General features: G+C 40.1%; 1 protein-coding gene across 2 annotated transcripts in view; it reads left to right on the top strand.

The window, feature by feature from the left end:
* The window catches only part of ntm (neurotrimin), a 662,707-nt gene that overhangs the window by 574,819 nt on the left and 67,540 nt on the right, over nt 1-20,348 (top strand). For both annotated transcript variants that reach the window (XM_033648640.2, XM_033648632.2), the window contains one exon: nt 4,283-4,515. In XM_033648640.2, coding sequence (XP_033504531.1) covers nt 4,283-4,515 — 233 coding nt within the window. The remainder of the gene's footprint in view (nt 1-4,282; nt 4,516-20,348) is intronic.

The following is a 20,348-nucleotide window of genomic DNA, read 5'->3' as shown; positions in this document are numbered from 1 at the left end:
GTTCTAAAAATATATATTCAAGAAGATCATTCCAATTAGCTGCTGAACATTTTGACACCAGGGGATTTAAGTATAGTGCTGAATAAACATGCATGCAAAGATATGAATAAGAATTTTTGCACATGTAGAAACATTGCTAATGTCGTATCTACTGCAAAACCCAACACAAGAGGCACTGGAGCTGCTTTTCCTCTCTTTCCCCCAAGTTTCTCCTCATTTAATGACTATCGAAAGACCAGCATCTGCGATCTCATATCTTATGACTTGTTCTATACTCTTTCATCGCACTCAAAGAGGCAGCACTCCCACTCACATAATATGACTGCACAGAGTTCCTCATAAATTGGAAATTGGAAGGCAGTGTAAACACTGTGCCAGGATACCGTCAACTGTGTCACTGACCCTCTTCAATTAAACACAAACCACTGAAGGCTGTGGTTCCGTAGGAGGTACTGACAACAGCCTCAACCTTGAAGACCGATAAGTAAACGGGAGGTTTAATGAATTCTGTAGAAGTCACATGATTAGGATTTTTTGTTAAAGGAACAGTGTGTGGGATTTGATGGCATAGCAGTGAGGTTGCAGACATATAATGTATAAAATGAAAGATGTAGCTACCATGATGTCACCCATTGGTTTGTTGACTCCCTTTTTTAAGTTTGGCATTTTGGCCATCCTCATTGTGATTTTTTGGAGCCAGAAGTGACCATACTAACAGGATGGAGCTGGGGAGAAGCGAGGAGTAGATGTGACTCGCAAACAGTCTGTCACTCAAGGCAGCCCCACCCTTAATTCTGTTTAAACTTAAGTCTTAATAAATCGAAGTCACTAAAGGAAACAAACATGTTTGCTGTAAAGTTCAGCATTTCATCATGAAGATTGTCATGTTTAGGAGCCAGCCTCAAGTGGCCATTTGAGGAAACACAGTTTGTGGCACTTTAGTGTTGGCTTCATTTTTCAGCCTCAGAGGGTTGCAGATTGCAGATTTGATTGGTTGCAGGTTTTTGGTTGCAGATTGCAACCAACACATTACCCTCTGCTAAACCCTCCCTTCAAGACCGTCCTTAGAGCCAGTGTTTGGTTTGTCCTTTCTGGACTACTGTAAAAACATCACAATGTATTATGTCAGACTCTGTGGAAGAGGACCAACTTCATATGTAGATATAAAGTGCTCATTTTAATCTCACACAAACACGATGATTCTGTACCCTGTTTCCTGTTTTAGCAGTGGTATGGGAAATTGACATGTTCCATCCAAAATCAAGTACCTATCAAGAATCAAACTGTATCCCCCTCTGTGCTATGAGACCATGTTTCTTCATGGTGTTAACATGGACATTGAGGCTGACAGTAAATATGCCACTCACCAAAGAGGTTGTGTGTTGGACCACCTCCAAGAAAAGTTCCAGCTTTCAGTTTTTACACTTGACTGAGCATCCATGTACATGGGAGCATGTGTCCTTGTAAGTCTGTAGGTCACCTCAAAGAGTAACTGAACACCAGGCTGAGCAGCAGTGTTTTGCTGCCCTCTCTGGTTTAAAGTTTCAAGTCTTTCTGTTCATCTCCAACTCCACCCAGCATCACTGAAAGGTGTTGTCAGAATTGTGCTGTGTAAAACATGTACGCACACACAGCAGTGATATCACCAGAGTCTTCCTGCACATCACTGCAGCCAAGGTGAGAAGTTAAACCACTGGAGGTCAGTGAAGAAAGATTGCCAGGAGATATTAAATCACTCTTCTTTTCATATCGTGATTTTATCAGGCATAACTGAGGACTGATCATTGTAAAGGAATGTTACAGGGCAAGCACAGTTCAAACTCAGCTGTTGCTGGTGTTATTTATAAAGGTTAACATTTAACAGTGCGAAATACATTTGCAGCTCCAAGAAATTAATTTACTGTAGCCATTAGAAATGAAAACCCTACTTTGAATCCACTTTGTCATAGTAAATTGATCCCTTGCCATCTAACATACTGCAATCCATTATTTTTGAAAGCCTTTCCTCCCGTGTATTGATCACACACACACACACACACACACACACACACACACACACACACACACAGTTTTTTTTCCTCTTTCCCTGCCATAGCACCACAGATGCCCCAAGGATGCCATTGACCCTACTGCTGCCACTGAAGTGGAAGTGACTGATGCTGTAACAAAAGCTGTGACAGCATAAATGGAACTGAGAGTCTTTCAGCTGCAACGTGTTGAGCTCATGTTACACCGTTACCATTTTAAACGGTTAATGTTCAAATGCCCCGCTCCTCTGTAGGTCAGAAAATTAGGCTACAGAAAGTTAAATAAACCCAGATGATGAACAGGCATTTGGCAGCCAAAAGCACAGTTTGCTGAAGTTGCTTCTTCTTTTGGCACACTTTCCATAAGGAAGACTTTTTTTCCCCTGCAGCCCTGACGGTGTTTTCTCAGTGGGATCCAAAGATTTGCCATGAAAAAACAGCAGATGTGTTTCTCTGTGGAAACAGTCAAAGATCAGTGACCCAGCTCCTCTATCAAAGCAGCATTTTGCGACTGATGCAACCAATCTGTTGTGTTTGCAGCGGAGCACGGCGGCACAGTTTTCACCTCATTGTCTCAATCACTTCTGAATGTCACAAACCAAGTGTGTGGGCAGATTAACAAAAGAAACCTGATGATGGCTCGAGAGTTGCATTTGCATATGTACAATGTGTCTTGTTACCAAGCTTATTGAAAAATTGTCAATTTTCCAGGCAAGCTGTTAACATGATTGCTAATAGCTTGAATTATTTTATTATTTCCATTTTGATGTCGTATATTAGAACATTATTATGCATAAAAAATTCCTCCCTTTTATGAGGGAATTGAGAACTGCAATTATGTTGCCAATATCATATAATGTCTTCAAATAATACTTTCCAAAAGTCACACCATTCTAATAAAGATGATTTGGCAGTTAAGTAAAAGATAATGATGGTGTGTCTGATAGTACCCCCAGGTACTGGACATTGATTTAAAAAGAAAAAAAAAACATTATGGGAAATATATTTGAATCATAGACTCTATAAAGATGGATGATGCGTCCTCACTGTACAAAAAGCCAAAATATTATGATCATTTCTAGATGGCGGCTGATCTTATTCTCTGCTCAAAGGGTAAGGAGCTCCTGGACCTCATTGTCCCCCCCAATTTGCAGACATTATCAGCTGCTGTTCTTTTTCTCTGAGTCAGCTGCTAACTGCTATTAGCTACTTTTTAAACCTCTCGCAGTGGGTAAAACATGCATAACTGTCTCCTTTATACAGACATTGTTTCCGCACTGTTACTACCTCTGATGCCACCTTCAAGGAGAAACAGCCCTTTCCCCCCATTCTGCAACTGAACCTTTAATAGAGAACAGCAAGGCAGCATAACGACGCGGAATGCTTTGAAGAGGCAGTGTAAAAGGGGTTAGAGTTTGTGCAGTAGTGATCTCAACAGTGTCAAGTTCCCGCCCAAACACCCGTCCAACCAACTGCGAGCAGTGGTATTGATTGCGAGCAAACCGATTAGCACACACAGCTGTCAGTCATCAGCATAAGAAACACCTAAAATGACAGAAACCATCTTTACTTGGTGTGTACTTTGAGATTTTAGTTCAGACTATGTCCCATTCGCTAACATTTAGGGGGCGGGGTGTATTACTTATATTGCAGTCAGCCATCATGAGGTGTCATGTCGTCCATCTTTATTATAAATTCTTTAATTTGATTATAATGAATCAACTAGTATCTAATAATTGTATCTGTTTTATGACAACTATCCTTACTTAGAATAAATCTGTACAATCCAGCTGACCCACATCCTCTTCGTTACACTGTCGTACATGACAGTTTCAGCCTTCAGAAGTATCAGTAAGCGTTCACTGCAGTGGTGAAAGCTGTGTGTAATGGAGATGTTTTCATCTCAACCAAACACTACACCAGCTGGCTGCACTGATTAGTTCCTCCTCTCTGCTTAAAGGTTTGCTAATCAGTGGGATGATTGTCCACCTCAACCTGACAGAAACAAATCATTCAGGAATTTGCAATGAATAATAAAGAGTCCTTATGTACTGTACGAGAGAGAAGTGCTGTGTGAGACAAACATGGCATATAAATTGTTGCTTGGCTTGATTGTATACATCATGTGAAGCAAGAATACTGGATATACATTTTACATATCGTCGATTCTATGAGTACTTCAAGTTATTTCAAAATAACTTCTTGTCCACTTTGGTAAAAGGCCTATTTTCAGTACTATTTTTATTGCCTTACAGGTGCGCACAGGGGGATGTTGTCACACACACAGCATGGCTAAACCGGTCGAGTATACTGTATGCTGGAGAAGACAAATGGTCGGTGGACCCCAGAGTGAGTCTGGTGACCCTTAATCAAGAGGAGTTTACCATCAAGATTGAAAACGTGGACATGACAGATGAGGGGCAGTATGTGTGCGCAGTCCAGACAAGCAGTCGACCGAGAACCACCTCAGTGCACATCCTTGTCCAAGGTAATATACATATACTATGACTATACTACTCCTGCTGCAGCCGCTGCATTACTATTATGCCAGTAAATGATAATAGCATTAATAAGAATCTAGTGTAACTGTCTGTGTGAGTTTCTATTTAAAAAAAACGTATAAAATGTCTACCAGCACTGAATCTGTATTTTGTAGTATCCGATTGGCAAGTACCTCATGCAGTGTTGTAAAAAACACTTCCCGTTGACTCTCAGCTCATCCAAACCTTTGTTGAACATGCAAGTCTGTGACTATACACAATCATCACATCACACACTTTCATAATTAATTTTTAAATATTTTTTTTTACACGGCATGATTAATGTTTTTCCTGAGCGCCAGCACATGAGGGCATAAGTGAACAAACCAGAGAGTCAAAACAGACGTGTGCTCTCTTTCTTGAATCTCATTTCCTCATTCATTGCTCCACTGGAGCAATTGCAGGCTAAATGCCTTGCTCAAGGAGAGGGAGGGGAGTGTGTTCCTCACTCACTACATTAGATGAGGTTAATGGGGAATACCAGATGTTAAGTTCCTTTGGCTAAAATGATGTGTGGGGTTGCGAAAGTGCTCTCATGAAGATGCGAGGCACAGTAAGGTGCACTGTGCAGTGTACACATAGCATAATGGCACAGCATAATGCTCCCAATTTGATATGCAGATGATCTGTGTAGCATAAAATGCTGCTCATAAGAGGCCATTCTAAATGTCATAAGGGAGAAAGATAATGTTGTTAAATAAGTTTGGATTTCTTAAGCTCTCAATTTTCTCTGAAATATGATGCCAAACAATAAAAATGCAACAATAAGGACACAGTAAACAGTTCAACCTGCATTTTGAAACCACACCACTGTTAACTGACTTTAGCTGTCTTTATTTATAACTGATCAAAAATGAACTCAGAGGAATCTTCAAGCAAATGAACTTTTCATTGAACTTTTGGAAGTATCAAGTATAGTAACACTCATTTATTATTTGTGTTTTAAGGAGTTTTCTTCAAAGTGTAGTGTCTGTCTATTCATATTATTTTATTTCATTTTTTTGGCACTCTTAAAATCACACTCATTGCCAGTTGCAACCTTATGTGAGCTGTCAGCATCCTGGCAAGTTGTGTGATGAGTTTTTTTCTTATTCCTATGACAACCATGATCATAGAAAGCACCTCTGATCTTCAAGCAACACCTTTAATTGAGGCAACAGTGAAGAAACTGTTCACTATTTTTTTCCCTGATCATATCTATAACATCCATCTACACTTGTATATCCTTTTTAATACAAGGAAAACAAGCCTTTTTTTATACATTCTTACAACCGTAATCAAAACACCTTATCTTGAAAATACAACTACTGACAGGAGAACATGTATTTCCCACATTATGTTAGACAGTACATGATTCTGCACATATTCTATTTAAAATTAAAAGACTTACCTTAGTTTTCACCATAAAATAATGCAAATAAAATGACAAACTGTCATTTTCAACTCCTTTTTTTTCCACCAGCATCATGATCATTCTATGTATGTACATACATGCTAAGTACATTATCCAGTAACACACACTGCAATTCATATCATTACGTAAAGAAGGAATGTCTTCATTTTATGTGCCTATATCTACTTTTAAAGGACTACTTCACCCACAAAATGAGCATTTGTAAAACAGTGATGCCATGTTACCCTAACCCTAGCAGAAAACAGTAAACATATTTATTTATGGATTTTTTGGGGAATCACATTTAACAACAACCAAACTACTCACATAACAAGTGCAGTATAATATGTTCTCATTTATCCAGTCATATGCTCAGTGCTTCCCAAACGTGCATTTTTCATAAAAAATTGATTAATGACACTTGGATTATACTTCACAAATTGTATGAGGGTTTGTCAATGGATGTCTTGATTTAGTTTTCAGTTGGTAAACTGGTTTTTAATCAATCAATGAATCAATATATTTGCCATTTTCTTTGGAGGCATGCAAGAAAAGTTTTCCCCATGACCTGAAGGTAACACGACATGACAAATTGATTGGTGAATAAAATATGTTCATTAATTGTCCTTAACCCAAGAAGTAAGGCTGTGCAATTAATCGTCTGGTGATCGCAATTACGATTTTGAGGTCAGACAATTTCAAAATTAACGAAATCGAGGGTAAACGTTTTTGGTCACAGACAACTTCAGATGTTATTTTGTTTTCTACGGAAGCCGCGCATGTGCAATACTGCCCCCTCCCCTCTATTCACTCCACGAGCCAGTCAAGTAGAACAACTACGAATAATACGAGGGGCAGGTGATCGTGGAAGATTTCAAAAACAGCGAGAGAGGTTGGTCTGTGTGTGTGTGTGTGTGTGTGTGCGCGTACGTGTGTGTGTGTGTGCGCGCGCGCATCGGGGCTGAACTCCGCCATGCGCGATACAGAGAGGAGAGGAGAATTGTAAACACGCGACCATTTAGAAATAGAAATGACATGCCGTCATGTAAACAATATGTCATCACGTGCGCTGCATAATCGTTAGCATAATCGTGATTTCAATTTTGACCAAAATAATCGTGATTATGATTTTTTACATAATCGCGCAGCCCTACCAAGTAGTAGTAGTAGTAGTAGTAGTATTACTATTATTATTATATAACATTATGAGATTAATGATGATGGTGACAGATAAAACAACAGATACACTTGTCTGCTAACAATTTATCAAACATTTTAAAGGCCAATCCAAACATGAAACATTTTCCCAAAAATTCTGCCTCTCCGGGACAGTTGAGACAATGACAAATTTGGGCTCAAATATATACTTTAAAAAAAAAAGAAAAAAATAAAATAAAATAAAATAATAATAATAGAAATAAATAAATTAGTCTAAATTTGATCACCTTATATTCACAATGCAACTTGTCCACACATTTCCTTGAGAAAAATAAGTTTGTAAGTCTTCATTTCAGTGGCACCTGGTTACCACAGGCAACATGTTTATTTCGTCCTTTTAACATGGGAACCTACAGCATGTCAGTGATACAGAAAATATAAGCAAGAATGTTGTGTTGTTGTTGTTACCAGGTTGTTCATACTGACCTACTGAATGTGTCTGCACTGTTCTCTGCTCCATCTGGCCATGCTGACGACAAAAAAAGCCTCCTATTGGATATTATTAATCAGGATTATATTTACTTGCATATGAAATGTTTTATAATTCTCTCAAATCATACCATAATGTTACCACTTCGGGTTATATTTATATGCTTATTACTGATTTGCTGAAGTCCATTTTACACTGCTGGTATATTACAGCTAATAAAACACAGATCAGAAAATTGATTAGTCTATTGGTATTTATCACAGATAATATTCAATCAATAGAAATTATTTTACTTTGACTTGTCTGAAAACTAAAGTGATTTATAAGTCACCTGCATTATGGGTCAGTGTCAGGCTTAAATGTAGTTCTTGAGTATAATGTTTAAATCCGCTGCATCAATTTTGAAGTTTAGCAGCTGTAAAATGTACAGCTGTCACATTGGAAATAAACTGAATGGTAAAATGAATATGGCATATAAACTTGTGATGTGCACAGAGCCTGAAGAAGAAAGCCTGAGCCAGTTGATAACCATCCTCGTGGTACCTGTTACCTCAGACTGAGGCTTTAGGGTTTGTCGAGCCATCTCAGGCAAAGAAGCCTGGCTCTATTGAACTTGCTTCGTGGCACAGCCCTCAGGTCTACATGACACCAGGGGATACCATCACAAAGCTGAGGGCAGAGCTTTCAATGAAGCAGTAAGCATGTTTAAGCACAGACATGATGAGTCTTTACCCAACATCAAAGCATTTGGGTGATTTCTAGTTCTGCTGCAAAGCATTTTTCCCTTTATGTTTATTTGTGCACTTAAAGATGCACAACAGGGATGTAAGACCTACCTTAGACCCCATGCAGGCTGCGGGTTTAGACTTTAATGGCCCAGCAGTCTAGGGATTGCTTGGATGAGGAGAGAGAATCTGGAGAGTCTACGTGAGAGGAACAGCTGCTACTCAGGGTCCGACACACAAGTGGGGTCACCTATTATCTCTTGTTCTCATCTGATTACTGATATTATTTGAACCACCTGCCCTGTCTGTCATTTTCAATTAGATGGAAAAGAAGAGTTGCTTTATCCTCAAAAGAATAATATCACTGAACACACTTATCGAGAGCCATTTGCCATTATTAATTCCACCTCAGTGTCTTAGTAGTTTCTGTGTGTATTCCTTTAAGTCATGCACATACATATGCAAGCAAGGTCAGGTCACAGGGCAGGAGTGAGCTGATGCATATCCCTACAGGCTCTGAGCATCTTGTTGAAGAGCATGTTGACTGGTGTGGACACAGGGGTCACTGCAGTTCAGAACAGAGATATCTTTAACCACCAGCTATACTTTTCTCTACATTAGAGGGGATGATTCACTATATGTTAAGGCTAAGGACAGTTGAATAGTTTTTTGTTTTTTTTGTATATTACTATTATTATTATTATTATTATTATTATTATCATGAAAACCTACTTAAAGAACCTAGGGAAGCACCAATATGGATTTTTTTTAACCAATACCAATAACTGATAATTACCTGCTTCTCATGACCAATAACCGATATGATAACTGATAATTTCACATTTTTGTTTTATAGAAAGTATATGACCTGTACTTTATATACACCTGGGTAAGAAAGGCTTAAGTCCAGGTCAAACCAAAGATTCACCACGAGACACGTTGAAATAGGCAACTACTTGCAACACGCCATTCTGCAACTTTCTAAAAACCTGCTGGTTCACACCAATGCAACTAGATGAAACCGTGTATCATTAGCATTAGCACGTACAGCAACAACAGTGACCCACCCTCCGACACCAGCACACCATGAGAACGGAAACAGAGGGCTCATTTGGGAGCACCTGCCACAGCAAGCAACATGTCATCTGCGGTCATTTTGACTTGACTAGCTGACTTTACTACAAGTCGATTGGCTGTTGAAACAGGTGACATGCTTTATGTTCTAAAACCTGAGTTGCCAGTGACGCCATCAGCTGGCTTGAGTCGAGCTCAAACCGGCCAGTTCACACCGCTGCAACTTTTCCTCTGCAACATTCTTGTTCTGAACTGGCCTATAGATGTAGTGAGGAAATATTTAAGTCCATAACTCTAACCTAACCAAATCAAATCAAACTGACATCACTATTGCTAACACAACAAAAACAAAGAACAGTTCTGACCCATACCTGCCGACATTAGGCTGTGAAAAAGAGGGAGATTTTCTGGGGTATTGTCAAATGGCCTACCCTCAATGCCCCTGCCCCCATATAACAATACACTACAGATGACTTTTAATCGGTATTAAATTTATAGTTAAGGTAAGAGAGAGGGAAAATATGAAGCCCAGTGTTACTGTGTAATTCTCTGATATATCAGTAAAGTGTATAAACTACACTACAGAGACAGACAGCGACAACTGACTCATGAACAGGCTGAATGTGCATCAGCAGGTCCACGTTACATCTGGTGTATGAAATGTTTATATTGTCACGCTGCATTTTTATTACCACACCCAGGCTCCGTCTCACCATCCCACGATAGACTAGCCTACAGCTACCAAGTAGAATAGCAAAGCGCTATTGATTCACCTCACACATTAACACTCAACTCAGACAAACAAGCGCCTCTGTCTCATAAACACTCACACATCCAGAGAGAGAGATGTGCTCGAGACTTGCTTGTTAGGTAACAATACGAATAATAGCTAACTAATATGTTTTGCCCTCTAGACAGCGTGCTGCAGTTGTTGTATCATGCATCCCTAACGGTAACCCCAAAAGTCTTAAAAGATATTTTTATATCCTCTGCCCACAAGTTTTTATTTTAAAATGTATGTGTGAGGAACCAAAATCTTCATCACATTTGGCCCACTACAGCTGTAAGCACACTGGCTCCACTGCAGCCCGTCATGTGATGCATGTCAAGTGCCGCCCCAGAACACAGTGGACTCGACACGCTGAAGCTTGTCAACAGACAACCACACAAAGTTATTAATACGATATGTACTTCTTCCACTTATGCAGTTGATTAAAATCATGTGCACACCCACTAATTAAGGTTTATTTCTCACCTAAAGCGCTTATCTCTGGATATAATCCGCCAGGCAATATCTTTTTGGCCATTGTCTTTATAATGACAGAATTGTGGGTTGTTTAGCTCTCGATATTTCTCGTTGTCAACATCAAGTCTCCTCATCCAGTCTTCGTCACACACAAGACACAGCAACAACTACAGAGTTCTCTTTATACATGAATGGTGAGGTGAGGAGTTGAGCTGCCATAGGAGGAGAGAAAAAGATCTGCCACAGGAGCTGGTGTGTGGGGTTGTACACTGAAAATAACAAGTTGTTATCTTAAAATGTATGTTTTAGGACTGCTGGGGCTTTAAGCTCAGAAACCTGTAAACTAAGGCACCAAAATCTTCACAGTTGGACCACTAACAAACTGACGCTTGAAGATGCTCTGCTGATTATGTATGGGAGTTGATCTTTATAGATTATCTCATTTGAAGAGCAATTTCATTTATTCAATCTGAAATCTGTCTATGAATTGCCATCAGGCTCAATGATCTGTCTCAGGATGTTTATGGACATTGTTTGTGTGACACTGCAGCCAATAAGACAACACCTTTGCAATATTGAGTAAAGGGTTATTTATCCCTGCACCTGAGAAGTTGAGAATTGATTTTGGTCATTTAAAATGCACTGTGGGGTCATTTTAACATGGCAATTAATTCAGAATTCACATAAACAAGACAGACAAACTTATTTTGATTTTTTTGTAATGTGTATGTAGTGTGATTTAATTTTCTTCAAACTCAGAAACTAGATTACTGTACTTAGGGATAAACAGTCATTTAAAGCCATATGCTCACTCTGCTGTCAGTGCTCTCTGCAGAAACATTTTGCCGTAACCAAGTGTAAATTAACCAGCAGCTCTAATGACATGATCAGTGAAATCAGCTTCATAAGCACAGTGATGTCAAGTTTTGCGAAGGAGATAAGCACTTGTTTGTGGCTTTAAAGGGAGCTCATTATATAGAACTGGCTCTCCTCCCTGTCTTTTAGAATATTTGATCAGAGGGTCTTGATAGCTCTCCAGCATGTGCAGTCAGTCCCTGGAACCATGCCTGATCACAATAACTCATCTGATGTCAGACGGCGCTGTCTGATTCAGATGACTTCATAGATTATTTACAAGACAAGAGATCTCAGTGGAGAGTTACCCACAGTAGTTTAGAGAACCTTGAACTAGAGTGTAATCAGATTAGACCCAGACCCTGGATTTTGTGTGAGGGAACAATAAACACTCATCAGTTTATCCTATGACAGGCTGTCTATTTTGCCTAATTATGGGCCTCTTTCATGAATGCTTTGTTGGATTTTTTTCATTCTTTTTTCATTAAATGTGTTTAAAATCCAGTGTGTTAGATTTAGGGGGATTAATGTTGCATGCACATGGAATCAGGGAGATGGTAGATGACAAACTGGATATTATTTTATTACTATTAGGTAGAGGCCTACAGAGAATACTGGCAACAGTACAGTAGATGGCATGCCCTAAGAGAAGAACAAGTGCACAGACATTTGTTTACTGCCATTAGTGTGGCATAGGTGTGGACGTTTCCAGTTGCCTCTCTGTCAGCTCCACTAAATTTATGCTAAATTTAGGCTCTTACGTCTATTTTGCAAGTCTTGGTGGTGCTTTTTATGGATGGCTTTGGGCGGTAGTGGCGCGTGGCTGTGTGTCACTCATGGGGATGGGAAAATCAACTCGCCAGTCTGTAAACTCTCCTTCTGCCGATGTCTTACCAGATAGCTGCTAGCTAGCCAGGTCAAGGTTTCAGTAAACATCAAGGAAAGATTGAACCATTGTACAGCCGTTGGAAATAAAATGGATGACCTCTGTGCTGCATCAGTTTCCAACGGGATATCAGGGACTGTTAAATCATTTGATTCGCCGAAACTTGGCCAATTCCTGGACAGCAATATTCAACCAGGCGACTCTTTTTCTGTATGCTGATTTGACAAAGCAGAAGACTCTGGCAGGAGAAGGAGAGGAGGTGTATGCTTTACAGTGAATGAGGGCTGGTGTGACAGTGGGAATGTGAGGTGCTGTCCTGTTCCTTCTGTGGATCACTGCCATGCACCGTTCAGAGGCAGCTGCAGAGTGGCGCTGCCTGTGTTCAGGAGAAGCAACCATACGGCCATCTTGTTAAGGTCGGAATTTGCAGCCAGTTCAATCATCTTACAACTAGAAACCTTGAATTACCAGCAGTGCCAGCCTGTGGCATAGCCAGTATAGGCGAATGCAAAGGGCACCGTCATCCATGGGGTGCGCTACAAATGGTGGAAGAAAAAAAATCAAAATGTTTATCTTTTACCAATTTTTACTAATAATATTACTACTAGGCCTATTATTTTGAAATATTACACAAGGCCAAAACAACATAACTACATAGCAAATCCTACTAAATAAAAGAGAGGGTTTTTTTCTGGGTTCCTCTGTCCTGCTCCCTCTCTGCTGATGTGATTCACTGTGTGCAGCTAACATTAGTGCTGGTAGAGTGAGGGGAGGCTGTTTGTCTCAGCCAGCAGCTACGTTTAAAAGTATCTGCCCAATTTGACGATTGTCTAACTAAGTTAGTCTACATACAAACAGCTGTCATTTTAGCTTATTAGTAACAATTCGCCATTAGCTGAACTAGTGTGCTGTCTAGATCAGCGTGTAAGACATAACGTTAGTGTCAATGGATAAGAAACTATGGATGCTTGCTCAATGCATGTATTGATTAATCATTGGCTTCTTACTCACTAAGGTTTAATTGCACTTACAGTAACAAGTGTAGCTGCGTATGTGTGTGTATGTGGAGGAGTTCAGCCCCGGCACAGAGCGCAGATGAGAGGCTGCAGGATGATAATGAATTAAACCAAAATGTTTTAAAGTACCGATAAAAGAACATACCGTCAGAGCTTATCAATACTATGCTCTTTCATAATTTAGCCCCGGGGCTAACTTAGTACCGGATTTCAGTACCCATTCATAGTCAACATCTAAAACGCTAAACAGTGTTGTCCCCTCCCTGTATTCAAACACATGTAGAGACACACACACACACACACACACACAGCGTCCTTTCATCACACAAATATCTCCCCAGATGTATAACTCAGACTAACTACAGTTTTAAGTAACAATATATGTATATCTCTATGTAACAGAGCTAAGTTCAAAGTACAAAAACACATGGTACATTTTCCATAAAGGTAAGATAAAAGCCGATTCACAATCAAACTCGGAGTAAAGCCGCACATTTTGACATATAAATGCAGGTCTGATTGCTGCCTGTCTGCTAATCGCTTGAGGCAGCAGCAGTTAGCAGCTCAGATCAGGCTTCACAGATAGACATGTTGAAACTGTTGTCAATAGGGACATGCAGCACAATGTTAGCGCTGTTAGAATCTCCATAATTTAATCGTTAAATTCATCTTACTGAGATTAGCAGTGTAACTTACTGTACGCTGTGCAGCAAAAATGTTTCAAAACAATAGCTTATGTTTGCCAGTTAGCCGAGACCTACAGCTATAATGCTGTGTAAAACACAAAGGAAAGGGGAGAAAGCATAATAGGTCCTCCTCAAAAGCCGTTTTACAATCAAACTCAGAGAACAGCCACACATTTAGACAAATAAATGCAGGTCTTACTTCCACCCCAGGTCTGACTGTTGCCTGTTGGCTAAACGCTGGAGCTAGCGGCAGTAGCTTCTTAGCTAGCGGCAGTAGCTGCTTAGCTCGGACAACACATATAGAAATGTTTCAACTTTTGTCAATATGAACAAGCTGCACATCTTAGCTCTGTTAGATTCTCCACAATTCAGTCATTAAATTCATCTTACTGACACAACCCAGCTAACTTAGCAGTTTAACTTACTGTATGCTGAGTAGCAAAAGCATTTTAAAACAGTAGCTTTGGTTAGCCAGTTAGCTGAGGTCTATAGCTAAGCACTGGGTGTACGGTTACAGCCTAACGTTAGCTCATACAGCCATCTACTCCACACTTCAACTCTCGGTAACAGCTTCCTAGTTTGTTTTTACACAACAAATTCACAGCTCATGAAGCATACTTACACATTGTGATCCTGAATCTCCAGATTTGTCCAACAAAGGGAACTGCCTCGTCTTTGAGCTGTAACTGCAGTGAAAATCCAGCAGTGAACTGTTGCCAGTTTGTGAAACAGTCCTCAGGAAAATGGTGGGAACACAATAAATGTCCGGGTTGTATTGTGGAGGAATTGTATCAAAAATAAATTCCAACCACTTCTTCTTTGTTCTTTCGTCCTTTGACAGTCCAAACAAGGGTAATTATTGGTCACAATGAAGAAAGCAGCAGCATCTCCTAGACATGGCGTCTCCTCAACAGCTCCTCAATGGTTCAAACTCTGCAGCCTCTCTCCTCCGCCTCTGCTCAGACCAGGTGTGTTTCGGGGCGGGCACTGTGTGCCATGCTAATTGCACATTGTTAGGAAATAACTTAGCGGAAGTAAAGGCAGGAAATTCAAATGAGCTGTTTCAGGCAGGTCAGAAGCGTGTGTGTGTCTGTGGGGAGACAGAACTCCCTTTAGTCTGGATTTTTTTTTTTTTTTTTTTTTTTACTTGGCAGACCTTATAGAGGCAGAAAAATGCTATATAACACACTAAAGAAGAGGGAAAACCCCAAAAAGCACAGTAGGTCTCCTTTAAACATTGTTGGCTAGCTTGCATGCGTTTTGGTAGTAAACATGCAGTACTTGCACTACTGAGCTGCAGCAAATTACAAGGTTTTTTAGGGGTTAGGGCAGGGTATGATTACCAGAACCATATGGAAACATGAACAATTAGAAAGCAGTAGCCAACAATGTAAGAAGACACAAAATGACTAAATGACAGTTCACAGATTAAAGGAGCTGATGGGATCACATTTCATTGGAGTTGTACCATGTCTCATTCCATGTGGCAATTAAATGATTGATGTGCAGATTGTGGATTTCTCTTAAATTGGGTGTCAGTCTTTAGGCAAATGCCCAAAGAAGTGACTGAAGTTATAAATATACAGCAACTTTCCCAATCAGACCTCAACATTCGTCACTATAAAAAAAAAAGATAAATAAAGAAAATAGAGAGACAGTTTAAAAGTAGTATATAAAACAGAGATACAATTTTTTTTTTTTTTTTTTAAATCCTTAAAATCAGATAAAGGCAAGTCTTAACTGTTTGTTTAAGGTGCCCACAGTGCCACTGCCGTAGACCTGCTCTAAGGCTTTGCAGCAGCATCTGAGCCACTTGTTATTGATCCAGGGATGTTTTGCAAAACAAGTGTAGAGAACATTACAGAAGTATAAATGGGATGAAATAAAAGCACGAATAATCATCTCATTACATGGGTGGTTGTGAATGGTCGCTGTATTCAACAAAAAATCGACATCTACGGTGGCCAAGAGAGGTCACAACACACGCAAACTCGTGTTTAGTAGTAATACAAAGCAGACAAAGACTACTTACCCATTTGTAGTGCTAAATATTAATTTTTCAAGCGTTGAAATAATCAATAATCACTGGCGCGCGAACCTGTCCACCCTGGGCTTTGGGTCCAAACTCACTTCTTCTTCTTTGGGGTTTATTGGAGATTTGAAAACACAGTGCACTGCCGCCACCAACTGATCAGGTGTGGTTTGTATTTTGATGGGACAGCAGCAGCTGCTGTGCAGCGCATCTGTTTGGTGTGAATACACGTGTGCTGCCACTACGCTTGTGGACTGCTTCCCGAACGCATCGGTTACGGTGCAAATGAGGCCTCACTTATCCTCCTGCGCTCTCCTATGCGCACCAGTTAGTCCCTCTCCTTAACTTATCACAATGCTCGAAACGTGATGTCTCTCTGAACGGACCAATCTAAGGCAGACAAACAAAAAACAAATGCATGTTGGTCTGTCACACCTCGTTCCCTGTTGAGGGATGTACACTTCAAACAAACTATAGAATAGTTACGTTTTAAAGTGACATGAACTTTTATAGAATTTTCTTCCTTAACATGATATAAACTCTTATTATAATAACAACAGGATATCTACTGCTATGCATGTATTAACTCTGGGGTTTTCGACCAGGGGTTACACAAGTGTTTTAATATTTCCGGCCTGATTTTTGTGGTAGCACAACATGCAGCTCAAGCACCGCTCTGGCAGTTTGACATGTTCCTGACCATGAATTCTCGTTGCCCTTCTGTGTGGTATTTCAGTGTCCAGCACAGAGTGCACAGGTAGGAGGAGCCACCGCAGGGGGGCCACAGCTGCTTTATGAAAAGCTTCTCCTTTCAGTTCATTGAATCCCTGCAGCCATTTGAAAGCAGCAGGACACAGATAAAATCTGCAGCCTCTGATACGATAAGTGCTGCGCAAGAGTGCAGTGTCATGAGACACGTCCGTCCACTGTGTTTACCTCGATTAAATCACCAGGTTGCTACAAAATAACCCCACACACCTCTACACACACTCAGTATTCTTATTATGCATGAAACATCAGATTATCAGGTTCATTAATCCTATGTGTCGTAGCCTCCTTTACATCTTTTTCCCCTTTCTTTCATATGTTTTACATTTTTTGTCATGGTCATAGTTTGTCATGTAACTCTCATGTAACAGTATGATCTCCCAAAGGATATACTGTGGTCATTCCTCATTTTGACTGGCTCAGATGTTTCAGCTATGAGACCAGAGATGTGACTGGCTGAAAGTCAGTGGCGGAACCACTGGACCCTCAGCTCAGCCAAAACTCACAAACACACACCAAAAAAAAAATCAGCAAGAGTGAATCAATTTAAACTGAGTTTCTTTTTTATTTTTATTTATTTGTGTCTGTAGACTACCACACATACAGAGTTACATGTAGCATTTATCTCCACTCATAAGCCTCCCAACAACCAATCTCAGTCTTCTCTATACTTTCTCAAGTAAACAAGTGACAAGTCAGAGATTATTTAAGATACAAAATGAAAAACATACAAAGAAAACAACAAGAAATATAAAACTGACCACCCAGGATATATATTATCCTTGTCAATGGATATAAAAATAGTCTTTGTCTTTTTCCATACCTGGAAAACAATGACAATACAAATAACATGGCCTCTGCTAATCCTATAACATCACCATAGACAGCACTGTCATGGAGCATCACAAAACTTCACAAAAGTCACAATAAAATCAACCTTCACATGTAAACTATGCAAAACTTTATGCCCTAATGTTGGGAAAAGGAAATGAACAAAATTCATGTTGCATTAACCAGCAAAGTGCAATCACAATTAGTCTCACGCAAAATGAACAAACCAGATTTGGAGTAAAATATACTTACCTTACCTTAATTAGGTTCACTGAAAAGAAAGCACTCCTGCAAAGGAGTCATTCTTTGCAAAATGGGCACTGATAGCATTGTTAGATTTAAGCTTCAACAGAAGTCCTTTCTCTATTGACATCAGTGCCAAGACTCCAAGCTGATCCTGTCCTGTTGTGTTCCTGGCATGAGTCTTGATGCGCTTCAGGGCTGAGAAGGAGCTCTTAACTGTAGAGGTGGATACAGCGCTAGTGAACACCATACAGTCAAGGTGATAAAGCTGCTCCTGCTCTCAGTCAGTTCCTTCTGTGAAAGGAAATGAAGCAGGTCCACTGGGCTCCTTCCATCAAAGTTTGACATGTTGTACATGACTGTCAGTTCAGTCTTGAGCCTGGGGAGATCGAAGTGCAAGCCATTGTTTACCCCAAGACTTTAAAACTCAGTCGGTGAAGTTCTCTCTGTATGTCTAAAACTTCTTTGGGTCCAGAAGGGCAAGGAACAGGAGCTTTTTGTGGTCCTTAAACCTGTTCCCACGTTGAGTGAGAATGTTGTCCAGGATCTCACTCTGCAGCTGTTTGTATACAGCATTCACATTGTCTTTTTGGCTTGGTCTGCTAGGAGCCCCAATTTCAAGAATGCTCACAGATGAAGTCAGAATTCTCCAGTAATAGAGCGTGAAAATGAAAAATATATATAGGCCTAGTTAAAAGCAGAATTCAAAGCTTGTCAGCAGTGTCATGTATCCATTTGCACTATGAACTGCATCTTCAGCAAAGTCATTGTGGTGGTCCACAACAAATTCAAAGAGCTCCAGGAGTTCCTCTCTCAGCTCAACACAGTGTAAACCAGACATGATAACAAGTTACACAGTGTTGGAGCCACTCTCAGCAGTCTTTGCTGGCATATCCTATCCTGCAGTTTTGCACATTTCTTGGTCACTGAAATGAAAGAAAAGGTCTTGCATTCCTTTATTTTGGCAGTACTTTGCGACATGATAAGGTTCAGAGAGTAGGCATAACAGTGAATAAAAAGATTTTGTGATACTTTTTCTTTAACTTTGACTTGTACTCCATTCAGACCTGAGGCCATGACTGTGATTCCATTGTAACACTGGGCCATTTTGGCATTGCATTTCTAGTCCTCTAAGAACTCAGGTACCTGGCCTGCCACTGTCTCTGCACACTGTTGGTATAGTTGGCACGATACACGACGGTGCCCGGCGGCATCAGGGGGAACCGAAACAAGACCACGGAGAAAGTTAAGGCGGTGGAAGACACGTAGGGCGGTGGATGGGTCCAACAACCACCGACTTTCACCCGAGAGGCCGGTGTTCACTTATTAAGATTGTATAAACAAACCCTGTTCTTTTTTTCCTAAACCCAACCACCAGGTTTTATTACCTAAACCCAACCACGTTCGTATGTTGGCAAAATGTAGCTATGTGCATTTGTTGTTGAAGGAAAAAAGGTTGATTGTGTTGTACTGACACGGTGCATTTATTTTGAAAGAGACTGTATGGAAACTGTGCATTTCCTGTGAAAACAGAAATGTATTTTGAAAATAGACAATGCACGTAACAGGCTGAAGTTGACGTGGCGTCCTTGAACGTTAACAGCCAACGCACCCAGGGTACCTTGCATGTCATTTGTTGATGTGGATAGTCCATGACCAAACATATGTGACAAGGTCGGAGTGAGAATGTGTTTGCTGCACCTACGTGAACTAAAATAGCAGGTGCATTGGGAGACACCCACACAGTCTGTGCACCCAAGAACTCATATATGCACTCATTTGCATTCTGCCCACAGATTTGTCTGACCAGTTAACAAAACTAAAGTCATGATCTCAAGGTCACTTTTCTGATTGTCTAACTAAAGACTGTTGTTACAATTTCTTCAAGTAAAGAGAGCTGTTGTGAACATCATGGAAAGTAAAGTATCAGCTGCACTGAATGAGAAGAAAAGCTGGGTTTGGTATGTTAGGGCTATGTTAACGTAATCTTGTTAGCCAACTATTGGTAAACACTGAAGTGGTTACTTATTCCGCTCAAAACTAGAGTAAAAGCCTACAAAGAAACAGGTCATAGTTTTTTATGGATGGACTATGAAAACACACTACATACCTTGATTTAGGATACAAATCTTTGTGTAGGGAAAGAATAATGCTGGTGTACGGAATTCTCAAGCATTTTGTTACCATCCTTTCAAATTACGTTAGGGTGCAACACTTTTTAAAAATGCACAACAATAAATGTATTGGGCTTTTACTTTTATAGCACTTTTATAACATGCCATTGCATTGTGAAGAGGGTGTATGCTGGTTTTCTTCTCATAACTGTATTATAGATTTCGATGCCAGAGACTGCATATTGCATTACTGAGTAGCTTTAT

Source organism: Epinephelus lanceolatus, chromosome 11 (genome assembly GCF_041903045.1).
Source record: "Epinephelus lanceolatus isolate andai-2023 chromosome 11, ASM4190304v1, whole genome shotgun sequence".
NCBI lineage: Eukaryota > Metazoa > Chordata > Actinopteri > Perciformes > Serranidae > Epinephelus > Epinephelus lanceolatus.
This window is presented reverse-complemented; position numbering and strand designations above follow the sequence as displayed.